This window comes from Patella vulgata, chromosome 2 (assembly GCF_932274485.2).
Source record: "Patella vulgata chromosome 2, xgPatVulg1.2, whole genome shotgun sequence".
NCBI lineage: Eukaryota > Metazoa > Mollusca > Gastropoda > Patellidae > Patella > Patella vulgata.
The window spans coordinates 23,503,330-23,516,684 of record NC_065880.2 but is presented as its reverse complement, the minus strand read 5'-3'; the positions used below and the strand labels follow the sequence as shown (position 1 = coordinate 23,516,684).

Sequence of the window (13,355 nt, the reverse complement as noted above, 5' to 3'; positions counted from 1 at the left end):
CGCGCGCGCCCAAACTTTTGAATGGACATTTTGTTGAATATTTGGGCTAGAATCAAAGTGTTTCAGCTTCCATGTGTAGGTTTTTGTGAATATTCATGAATTCGGACCATCACCCACTATAGTTTTCTTTCACTAAGCATACCAAAACATCGAAACGGTTATTTTTATCAGTTGAATGTGACATGTTCGACTCTTTCTGGTTAAAATCTTGAATGGTTTATACGAGTTATGTCCCCTGTTACTGGGTTTAAAACTTATCGAATGGCTTTTACCCAGACACTTTGGATGGCCTTTGGGAGAAATAAAAAAGTAAAACACAAATCTGTTTGTATAAACTTTGTAAACTCCTTTATGACAAATAGTATGCATATCCCGTCCTGTGCTCCACACCACACGACATAGCACGTGAAATTTAGATCGTAAGATCTGTCATTCCACTCGTTAATTCAAGTGTTGTGAGTCGCCTTCATTACCCCGTTGGTTTTCCTGCGATAAAGCTTTGTCATCAAGCAAATAAGAAAATCTAACGATAAATAATAACAAGTTTAAATACAGATACAGAAAATATTTATAATTTGATAATTTAATTGTCAGGGGATATGAAAGATGAAATGTTATCTAAACATCCGGAATATATTATTCACGAAGTAATACTAACTATAAGAACCAGCACAAGATTTCATTTGAGTCATTTGACAGACGTTATGATACAACGCGTATGCGCTAACCATTTTCGTCCCATCAGAACGACTAGACACTTTTTTTGCCTCGGAACACTGGCAAGGTGAAAGAGGGCTGTAAAATCCCGAGGCATTTTCTCGGCCATCACAGAACTAGAACCTGGAACTACCTGGTTAGTAAGCCAGTGTCCCCACCCCCTCCCGTCACCCCACCTCCCCCATCCGCCCTAATAATCCTTGTGTATACATTCCTATCTTTAACTCAATAGGTCAATCGGTGAATGTTAGGATCGAAACAAGAATTCTCTAGCCGAGATGAAACTAGAATTAAATTTTTTCTAGTCTACCAAACAGACAATTCAAAATAAGTGGATGCTGTACCAAGCATATTTTATACACATTGGCTAAAATTCCTCAAATAAGAAATATTATTTTTGGCTCACAAGCAAAAACAGTCTTGCACAAATGGTCACATATATTAATATCCATTCACAACCAGATTGATATTGTTATTACACAAATCCAAGATTTCGCTCTTTAGTATGTTTAATTATGTCACTATTTAGAATCGTCTTTCCATAAATATTTATTGTCAGCAAGGAGTTCTGCTAATTCTTCATTATAGCTTCTATATAAGTCGTCCAATATTTGTCGTGTTTCTTGCCACATTGGACCAGTAGATTTCTTTGTCTTAGACTGGTCAAAAGCTCGTTTTTGGTTTACAATTTTCTCCATTTCTTCATCTGATAAAGTATCTGTAAATGTACACGTGTATAAAATATAGTTTTAATAGAAAACGATAACATTATAATATTGTCTTTGAAAATCTGATCACTATAAACAGGTTAGATCTCTGTGATTTTTGGTAAATAATAAAGGTTTCTATATTAAAAATGTAATCTCCACAGATAGAGTCAAAGTTCAGATATAGCTGATTCTTTACCTCCAGAGTGCACCACGGAATCCGAGACCTAACGTTAGCTAGCCAATTCCTAACTCACTGGGTCACCGAAGCACCAGATGGATGCAATATAGACTATAACGTTAGCTAGCCAATTCCTAACTCACTGGGTCACCGAAGCACCAGATGGATGCAATATAGACTATAACGTATTTGAAAAGGTTTCCACACATAATTAACATGTCTGTTCACTAAAATATATTTCCCACTGCAACACTCGTACCAGATATCCGTCAGTTAAACCCCATCACATTTCATATCAGATACAATACAAGTAATGGAACATCCTATACTTACTTAAATCTAAGAACTGGAAAACTTTCTGAACATGTGATTTAATATCTTTAGAATATTCTTCATTTTTAAAAATGAGAAATCTATCTTTTTCAAATACTTCAAACCATTCTTTAAGATAAACAACATACATTCCTACAAAAATTCTCACCTGTAAAAAAATACACAAAGTCAGTTATATACAATAATTTTTTTTAATGCATCTCTGTATCAAAAGTACAATAAGCCATCAGAACTTACTAAATATCAAATATTTTTATGTAATGCATTTAAAAAAAAAAATGAATTCAAGTTAAACATTGTCTAACCCAGGAATTGGTCTTATCCCCCAACCCGATCCCTAATTATTTTCTGTTCGTCGCGTTCGTTCGTGGGGTTTCACGTCCGCTTCCACCTTGAGTGATATCACAGATAAGTTTTATTTTCCGTTTCGATCAGCTTCCTTGTAGATTCTGCACAATGCCAACGTTACAACGCATACAGAACTCTAGGGCCAGAACGGTGACCAACCCCATTCTAAAATATCCCTGTTTCTGCTGGAATAAATGTTCAATCTCCTTGTTCTTACATCCAATCAAAAAATCTGCGATTGAAATCTCTTAATCAACTGATCATATGGAGTTACAGGATGACAACTTTTGGTTATCGTTCGTTTGGAGTAGCTACTGGTAGAAGGTGGAATTTATTGTTTGTTAAAATACGTAAATACTACCATTCAAGAAAGATTTAAAACTAATTTGTTTCAAACAAGTTATAATTATTTATTATTATCATATTAGATGGACCTACCAATTTAACACCTTCAACTTACACACACCTTTGAAATGTTTCCATTGGTGACATAGATGTCAGTTAGTGAACCCGAAGTTCACGGCTGTTATAGGGGTTAAGTTTCATATACTATACTCTATTTGGGGTTTTATTTCTAACGATTGGTTGCGAAGAGCCTTGCCAACACCATCGACATGCAGTGGCCCAGTGAGTAGGACTTTGGTCCACTAACCTGGGGGTCCTGCGTTCGATCCCGGTATTGGCCGAGAAAGTTCATGGGGTGGGACGAAAAACTGAGGTCCCGTGTAAAAATTGGCCTGTACGTAAAAGACCCCCAAGCAGTTGGAATTCGATATAAAAGTAGGCCGTAGCGCCGCTGTCCGGGGAAAATTTCCCTCAAAGCACATTGCATGGCGTATGTCCGTTTCTATTAGCCCAGTCAGAGCAGAACAGTAGGACGTTAAACCCCATTTCAGTTCATTTCTAATATCTATAAATGGCCCTTACCGGTATATCCATATGTAACTGTTTATCATATAAACAGCCTTTTAATGTCTTTATTTTCTTACAATCTTCGAACATCTTGATAGATTTTATAACACCATGGTGAAAATTTTCTGCTGATATATTATGTACTGGACGAAATAAATCTAAAAACATGTAATCCGAATACATTCTGAAATAGAAAAAGTAACACCTATTTAACAGATAGTAGAATTGTGAGATATAATTTTTTATAGGAATGCTATATAAATATCGTTTGAAATTAACAACAAGTAACATAGTGGCTCCTCAAGGGACATCACAGTAGATTATATTACTGATCGACCAATATAATGAAGTAAGTAAACATCTGCAAACTACAATATTGTGAAAGATGACGTACACTGGAGTTCCAACTGTCATAAAATCGTTTAAGTGCATGCCAGCGAGTACGCGGGTGGGCCTTGATTTTTTCGTCCAATCGTCAATAACCAAGAGACCCGGTACGGGGTCAGGTCTAAATATTAAAACAGGGTTAGGGTACGTGATTGTTGCCGGGGATTGGGGGTTAGGGCTAGGGCTAGTGCTAGGTTTAGGGGTAGCGCTAGCCCTATTTACATCTCGTGACCTTGACGAAATCTGCAGGTGGCCTTAATATTTAGATCTAACCGAGGCCCGGGGTTAGATACCGGTGTTGGCCGAAAAAGTTCTCTTATATTTTTTAGCGTGGTTTCAGTGGTACAGGGTCGAGGACGACAATGTTTGAGTAAAAGAACCATTGACACATGGAATTAGATGAGGAGTCGGTGGAAAGTAAGACCATTGTGTATTATAACCTTTTAGTAACATAGATTATATATATAATATGGTACCTTTCTGTAGGATTTCTAAGTAATAATAAAAAGTAAGAGCTAGGTGTTAAATGATGTAAAGCATCGGGTGTTGATAAAGCATCATCTGCTATTTTATCTTTATTCTGTGGCATGTGATCCCAACCAGTAAAATCCCAGAACACAGTTGGACTCCCTTCCCCTGAAAAAAGAAACAGATGAATTGATATTCAGCTTGTCGGGTTTTAGGCTGGGTATACACTAGAAATATTTTGTTTTTAAGTCGTAACGATTTACTATGTAACGAGAATTCTTTGATTCTGAAGGTGAGGGTCGTAAAATATTTTGAGTATCAAGTTTGCATCAACTTCAAAATAGTAAGAATTTAAGAACACAACAGTTTAAAATTATAGTTGCACATTTTCCCAGATTGTCAAAACATAATTATTACTATATCTATTGCTTAAGAGGCTGTCAATTTTAGTAAGCAAAATTGCACAACGTCCACATCGCAAAGATTTACTGACACAAGGTCAAAACTGTAAACACAAATTATTCATCAGAATTGTTAGTTAATTGACAAAGTTAAGTCATTAGACGAGATGCCTATAATTGAATACAACGATCAGTTAACATAATTTGGTCAATTGGAAAGATTATGGTGAACAGAGTGAAGTTAGATAAATAAATGCCAGGTTGAGTCAGAGAGAAGAAATGCCAGATAACGGGTTGTAATCGGAAAGAAGAAATGCCAGATACCAGAGTGGAGTCAGGGAGAGGGAATGCCAGATAATAGAGTGGATTCACAGTGAAGAAATGCCAGATAGCAGCGTGGAGTCAAAGTGGAGAAATATCAGATAGCAGATTGGTGTCGGAGAAAAGAAATGTCAGATAGTAGATTGGAGTCATAGAGAAGACATGTCAGCAGAGAGGAGTCTGACAATAAAATGTTAGTCAGTAGAGTGAATCATCAGAAAAAATGTCAGTTATTAGAGTGGAGTCTGAGAAAGAAATGTCAGTAAGAAGAGTACAGTCAGAAGAGTAAACATCAGTAAGCTGGGAATGGACAACCTAGAATTATTTTGTGTACAAACTAACCTGTTATTAATGGATGATAATCGTCTTCATATCCCTCCATTTTCTCTACAACAGATTCGATTTTACTTGCAGCTGCATCAAATACACTTAAATAATTCTCAAAAGTCCAAGGAGTTCTGTCTTCAACCCAAATATCAAAACCTGAATTAAATGACGGCAATCATATAAATGAATACTATATTATAAAGTCCAAAAACAAATTATGGACAGTGTGGACTTCCTAAATAAATGATAACTGGTAATGGGTACTCTAGAAAGTGTAAGAATACACTACCCTTCTCCCCAGGGGTCAGCTGTCACCACTTATGGCTTGGACTTGCATTTCCGACACCGGAGCTACATGGTGCAATTTAGTTGTTAGCAGAGTCCCCACCCATTCGCTAAACATAAAAATAACGATTTCAGTTTACCTTTAAGGTGTATTTCAAACCCATGTTTATTTATATATGTAAAAATTCAGCCAATTAGAGTTCTCATACTCTTTGAACATCAGCATAAAACGTTCTACATTGGAGTGTTTTGTTTTTCCATTAGTCCACTTGGCTTTTTTCGCCAAGATTTTCACCATGTACCACGAAATCTTAGAGAGGATCTAATGATTAGCAATATAACGTTCAATCATTTTAAAGAGAAAATGACGTTACCAACCATTTCTCGCTTAGACTTTGAAATCTTTTAATCTATATCAGATTGTACAACCTCACGTCCTAACTCAAGCCCCTGGATGCTGCCTGTCTAGGATCACCGAGTGATGCCGCTATCGCCAAATTTGGATTAACAAAGTTTTAACGTCACTGAACCAGTTTATTTCAAATACAGAGAGAGAGAGAGAGAGAGAGAGAGAGAGAGAGAGAAATGGGGTTTAACGTCCACTTGACACAAACTAGGTCATTTCGGGACTAACATATGGTTTAATTTTATTTACATAAATCGCTTGCGCGAGTAGGGGTCTTTAGCAGAGAAATGGAGTTTAACGTCCACTCGACACAAACTAGGTCATTTCGGGACTAACATATGGTTTAATTTTATTTACATAAATCGCTTGCGGGAGGAAACCGGAGGACCCGGAGAAACCCACGAGGTTGGACAGGCGAGCCTACTCCTTGTCACGTACAACCGGGGATTCGAAACCACGCCAGTCGACTCAATGACAGACTTTATGATACAGCGCGCGCACGCTAACCATTCAGCCATCCACCCCCACCCCCCTATTTCCAATACACCTGATTAACTTGAAATCTTATTCGCAATCCAGACGGGCCTGTCATATGCATGAAGGCAATTGTCTTAAGCAGTTGCAATAATCTATCTATATATATAACAATTCAACATGGCATCTATTTACCCCAAACCTAACTGTCGACCATTTGTGGGTAATGACCACAATACACTAAACAGGACAGAGTATTCTTAAATTTGTCAACCTTATAGTATTATAAGTTTTATAATATTCATTGACAATTATGAGAACTAATATTTACCAAATCTTCTCCACGACCACCAATGTGTTTCCTTTCCACCAATTCCAGCGTTAGGAAGAATTTGTGGATGTTGTCGTATTCTCCCCCATAAATCTGTCGTTCCACATTTATCAACCCCCACGAGATGGAAATAGGGCAAACAGCGCACTCTTGTACTATTTCCTTCTGTCCATTCCCAGCAGGGATTTTTATAATTGGGTAAATATTTTGGTCTTTGCTGGAATAAAAAAGTGTTTAAAATGCTAATGTTGTTCCCGATTAATCCCAAGATAGTTAAAATAACAATTACGTTTCGGTTTTTTTTAAAGTTTACATTATTATTATAGACGAATTCTGACAAATTGAATAAAAGCGTGAGGAGCCGTGGCTATTGCTTGATGAAAACATAAAGGATCCACGGTGGCTTGGTGTCAAGGTATCCCAAGTTCGGCCCCGGTATTAGTCGAAGAAGTTTCTCGAGATTTTCCTATCTGGTTTCCGCTTTGGTCGTTCGGGTGAGGCCATGACAGTTGGAATTGGATGGAGAGCTTGTCCACTTCCCGTCTTCGTCGAGTGATGCACAAAAGTAAACATGTGTCCGTATTACCGACCGCTAAATAAATAATCACTACTTAGATCTAATCACTGATTAATGATAAACATCTGATTAGTTACATATTGATTGAGGATTTCAGTGAGTCTTTAAACCAAATTTTCGGTTTAGCCGATGACGGTCATAACAGAATGATACATTACTCAGCTTAAGTGAGACCAATTGCTTCAACGTGACCCCCCGAGCCACCCCACCCCCCAAAAAACGAGTGTTAATAATTGAAATATACGAAATAGGTAGTGTGTGCAAAGTCATATAGCTGTCTTCGGAAATCGGGACAAAATAATTGAAAATTATTTTGCATTGTCTAAATACCTATACATGTATTAAAATTTAGTTGGCTGCTAATATCATTTTGTCCTTTGAAAAACAAATACACGCCGTTAGTGTACTTTTGTCTTCTAAAAACTACCACCATTCGATGATTACATACTTGAGGATATGGACAGTATGCAACATATGGACATTATTTGAAACAGTAATTTAAACACCGATTAACGTTATATATATAATCAGCGTTCGGGTATGATTAAACGGTCCAGATAAGGAATAGAAACGCATCTAAAACATAACGAGATCATTTAAAAATGCCTTCACACGTACAAACTGTGTGATGTGATGATATATTTGGACAAAAAAATATATTCAAACTAATCTTTCTATCAAAAGTTTGCTTCAAACCCTTCTCAAAGCATTTAATCGGAAGAAAACTATACCAAGCTGTAAAATTATATTTGAACAGTCATGTTTGTCACGTGACTCTATTGAGGGGATGACGCGTATTTAGCTTGTACAATTTATAGGTAATCGCTATCCATTTATAATAAATATCTAAGTCAATGTAAATTTTTTGATTATCCTTTTCTAACTTCCCTTTCCGCCGTTTAATCATAGGGTCTACGGTACGTTTACGTCTCTCAATGTTCTCACAACCGCTAGCCATTTGATCAACAAAAACATGTGCTGTCTACGTCATTACCGCCGACAACAAATGGACAGGCTGCCTGTTAGTGATCCCAATGGATGAGTTTTAGGGAATCCAGTATTTTTCTAGTACGATTGGATGTCTACTTTCCATATAATACAAAATTTACCATACTTTTATTGGAAATAACTACTCTATAAATGCATTCGTGTGAATGTATCTTTAAATATTCCGTGCTTTTCATGTGAAATTTCTACGTGAATTAGAGAGAGAGAGAGAGATTGTGTTTAGCGTCCACTCGACACAGGCTAGGTCATTTCGGGACTAACACATGGTTCAATTTTATTTCAATAATTCGTTTGCGCGTAAGGGTCTTTAGCAGTGTGTGAGGGGGGGGGGCGGGAGAAAACCCACGAGGTTGGACAGGTGACCCTAGCCCTTATCACGTACAACCGGGGAATTGAAACCACGCCAGTTGAATCAATGACAGACCTTATGATACAGCGCGCACGTGCTAACCATTCGGCCATCCAATACCGCCCCGCCCCACCCCCACATGAATTAATACTTACCATTGATAATACATCTGTATATCTACTATAATCTATATTCCTTTTATTTTTTAATACGTCCATCTTCCTCACTATATCTGATTCACCATGCTGTTCTAATTGGTCATCTTCAACGCCATTACTCTGTTTAATAACATTGTTCTGTTTTAATTGTTCTTCTATTAATTTTTGCCGTTTTTCACTCAATTCTCCAAATTCGTCATATACATTCATTTTATCTAGCACTTCTCTATGTGTATAAGTCTGTTGCTGTACACGATTGTTAGAATTATATATAAGCACCACAATAAAGATAATAATCCCAGCGATGGAAAGTCTCTTTAATCGGAATCGAAACATGTCGTTCTTCTTAAAACACTGTAAACCTTGAAATATAAATCAAAAATGTATATAAATTTTCACTGAATAAGTTACTGACGGTCAAAACCTGAACAGGATATTGAAACCATAGTTGTATAATTCTGACACAGATATATTGAAATGCAACTTAACAGGTCGTTTTAAAATGTAAATGAACTATAAAAGGTACTGATTTGCAATTTAAATAAGCGTGTGACACTTATGGAAATTTGTGAATAGATACGTGCATATTATTATAACATGTATTTACAATTTTATGTATTTATGTGAATGTGCACACGATTGTGTTCTTTTTATTTTGTTGACACTTAAAAGGACACGGATGCTACTTTAAATTATTCTAGGTTGCAATCTTTTATCTGGTTGCATTTTCAGCCGTTAATGATAACTTGTGAAAATTTGAGCTCTTTGTATAATTGTTTGAATAAACATGTTTTCTATAAATTCATAATAAATAGATTTAAAATGATTTGAAAATAGAAGAATGTTACCTTCGCGATAAGTCAATATCGCTTGGATATTATGTCTTTTCATTTTAAATATTTTCACTGTATTAAAGACACGTACTTAAAATAAAAGAATATCCACTGGTTGTAAATATATATATTTAATATCTACTCGCTAGTAAACCTGTGATGATAACTGCTTTGTAGTGAGAACGTATTTCACTCGGGGATCACATAGGCGTGTGTAGAGTTAACAGCAAGTATTCCCTTGTCGTAAGTATACGATTATTCACATTTGGTGAATATTAAGTTATTCACTATATTCACTGCCACTAGATATAAACTATTCACTGATAAATAAATTATAATAAGCGCCACTTGAACTTTATAATTATTCAAACATTCGTATATTCACATAATTATCCAGTAGAGTAACAAGAATATTCACTTGACTGATAAGATTATTCACATGAATGATAATAATGTGAATGTTAAAAAGAACTTTCATTAACTCATAAATGAAACAGCGTAAACTCTGGATTAGACCCAACTATGTAACTCTTGATATAACATCTGTTGTTATTTAAAGATAATTATTAAAGAATAGCCACATATTGTGCATGACTTTAATAATACAACTATATTAGAATCTGAATTAGGTTATCAGAAACTTGTCGATATCTCATGTTTACATATAACATCACGTCCGACATGGGGTAACTATAGGCATAGTATAAAACTTGATACAGCTGTCGCCGTATGTCGTGTATTGTTGACTTAGTGAAGTTAATCTAATAATAATCACGCCATTAATGTCATTATTTTCTGTTAACTTTGACTGTGACCTCACAATGTTGTGTTTTGTGTCTAAATCAATAGTAATTCACACTGCTATAGAATTATTGGGAATTATGTTTATAACAAATATAGTGAATTGGAATGTTGTATGAGGTGTTCACGAGACAAGTTAAATGAATAGCAATTTATACTGCAAAAGAATAAACGTATGACAGTATCAAATTGTTTGGTTATATTAAATGTGGTGAAAACAGCAGCCAAACAAATATGTTAAGGATCAAAAGATCTTGAATAAGAGGACGAGCCCTCGTCCCCCATACATTTCTTGCAAAACGTGGGTGTATCTTGCATGGCAACCGCTTGTTTCAACTGGTCATAACTGATAGCAGTGAATTATTTGATGGATAAGGAACAAAAACAGTATCACGTCGATTTTTTGTAATTACCTAATCTGTCATAGATACAACGCCAGTGAGATGGGGTTGAACTAAAGATCGTGACCCTCGCAACTGGTGATCTCTCAACCCAGGGATTAGTATAGGGCATAGCAGGGTTTTCTTCTGAAAGTCCAACTTCTATGTTAAAATCGGGCGTCGTTGTATTTAACCGCATAATTACATGCGTGCAATAACCTGGAGAAAAAAAGTACTTGAGACCAAATTATTGGCGGGGGGGGGGGGTGACTAAAGCCCACCCTAGCCCCAACCCCCACCACACACACACTCTGCCGCGCCTGTTTTATGTTATTTGAATTCAGTAATTTCTTCCAAAGAAGAAATATAAGTTACCGGATCGGAAAAATATAGCATGCAATATGTTAATAATTTCTGACAGAAAAATCAGAGTTATTTATGAATAACTAGCAGTCGATGAATATTGTTTATTGTTATCTACAATGTTGTTCATATTATTTATCATTTATTTATTTCTCTTTTTTATTTCTTTTGTGAACCTGCCCCCAAACATTGCCACTAAAGGACCGGACCCCAAGTTTTTGTGGTTTCAAGGGTTATCGATCATTTTCTGCTTTTGTCCTTTTTTATCTGATTCGTTTTTCATAATTTCTGTTTTTGCTTTTTTTTGTTACAAATATTTATTTCAGTAACAATAGAAAAACTAATGCATAAAAGAACCCATTGCAGTTGGAATTCGCAGAAAAGTAGACGCTAACGCCGCTGCCTGTACAAACTTTTCCTCATAATATATTGCATGACGTATATCCCGCTTCGTTATCCCTGTTGATGCAGAAAATGAGGCCGTGAAAGATACCTTCCCGCGTACAAGCTGTGTGATTTGATGATATATTTAGACTAAAAACATATTCAAACTAATTAATCTATCAAAAATTTGCTTGAAATCCCTCTCAAAACTCTGTTTCTCGCGGGGAGATACCGCAAGCTATAAATAAACTGTTGTTAGACAGTTTATTAAATAAACTGTTGTCACCTCAATTCATTGAGGGAGGGTCCATTTTCAGAACGTATTTTTCATTACTTACTGCCCATTTATCATACATATTGCGGCCTAAGTAAATTCTTAATTATTTTCTGTCAACTTTTTTTTCCGATGTTTAATTGCCGAGTCTTTTGTACGTTGTCACATTCAATATTCCCCCACCCCCAACCATTTGATCAAGAAATAACAACCGTTCCCTCAGTCAAGCTAACACACAATAAGCTGGCATATTTGCCCAGTGCTTGCCCCATGGGTGTTTTGTGTGTAATCCAGTATTTTTTCAGTCAATACTTTTCATATATACCAAATTTGCCATACGTTTACTGGAAAAAACACCCAATAAATATTTTCGGGACAATGTATCTTTAAACCCCATTTCATGTGATATAGGTAATTAACAAAAGTGTTGGTATAAGTTTGATGAGTTAGTTTGCTTACAAAGTGGGTATCTGTCGAATGGCGAATGCCTGCCTTCATTAACCCATTTGGTGCCCATAAAAGTAAGATGTTTAACCCCATTTCATTTCACTTAGTTTGATATGCCGATCTCAAATTTCCAGACAAAAACAAACAAACAAACCCTTATATTTAATCAGTTGATTTTCAGTAGAAATTCGACACCTGAATGCGTGACAGTTTGTCAGTTTGCAATATAGCAAATGAGCAATACAGACACACGCAAGCTATTTACCTTTAAAATTGTGTAGGTCACATCCCTTCTATGTATTTAATGTCATCAAAACATCATTTAAAGGTCAGACATTCATTTGGAATACTTCCATTTATTCTCTTTACGCGGCTGTTTTCTTTCTGTTCCACTTAAAATGTGATATACATATTACCCTATACATGTATATACTTAAGATATTTTCAAAAGTTAAAACCTCCCTGTACATACCGAATGGATATCGATAATTTAGCGTCAGGAGATGACTGTTGAACCTTTTGCGAATGCTTTAACCAACAGCTGTTGGTGATTGTATTAGGAATCAATTTTAAATATCATGAATATCAAAATGGCTCCTGAAGTTTTCTCCTTTTACATAGATTTCTTATTGAATTATTGCGAACCCTTTAAACTCGAATGCCTTCATTGCCTACTTCTGCCTCCAGACCGTCCACTGTTTTCCATTTAATATATGTTTTCTATCCGGGTCAGGGTATGCCTATTTTATTCGGAACACCTGTTACCACCTATTTGACAGAGAGATATATGCTTTGACAGATTTGCGTCGATGTCCGCCATGTATCGATCTGGACGTTCAAGTTAATTTTGATACTTCCTTAAGTGTTCTTATATCGTTTTAAAGGACTCAGTCACACACTTTAACAGTTTTAATTATCTCTGCTGGTTTCTGTTATTTCTTTGAGCAGCTAGTGCTACACTGTCTGTTAAATTGAAACACTGACAAAAATGTATTTACATTACTGAATAATCAAGAGAGAGAGAGAGAGAAATGGGGTTTAACGTCCACTCGACACAGACTAGGTCATTTCGGGACTAACATATGGTTTAATTTTATTTCAATAATTCGCTTGCGCGTAGGGTTCTTTAGCAGTGGGAGGAAACCGGAGGACCCGGAAAAAACCCACGAGGTTGAACAGGCAA

The 13,355-nt window shown here is 36.1% G+C and overlaps 1 protein-coding gene across 3 annotated transcripts; it reads right to left on the bottom strand.

Moving 5' to 3' along the window:
• Positions 1-1,053: 1,053 nt before the first annotated feature.
• On the bottom strand, positions 1,054-12,632 carry LOC126811134 (carbohydrate sulfotransferase 15). 3 transcript variants are annotated; one of them, XM_050536618.2, is made up of 8 exons: positions 12,438-12,632; positions 8,688-9,052; positions 6,599-6,815; positions 5,118-5,258; positions 4,062-4,221; positions 3,214-3,382; positions 1,939-2,086; positions 1,054-1,435 (listed from the first exon to the last, which is right to left on the bottom strand). In XM_050536618.2, the coding sequence occupies exons 2-8, from the start codon at positions 9,024-9,026 to the stop codon at positions 1,239-1,241; spliced, it is 1,371 nt and encodes a 456-aa protein (XP_050392575.1). In that variant the 5' UTR covers positions 9,027-9,052; positions 12,438-12,632; the 3' UTR covers positions 1,054-1,238. The 3 variants fall into 3 exon arrangements, with proteins under 3 accessions (XP_050392575.1, XP_050392574.1, XP_055955151.1); XM_050536617.2 differs by lacking the exon at positions 12,438-12,632 and adding an exon at positions 9,539-10,055; XM_056099176.1 differs by lacking the exon at positions 12,438-12,632 and having other exon boundaries at positions 8,688-9,156.
• Positions 12,633-13,355: the final 723 nt, after the last annotated feature.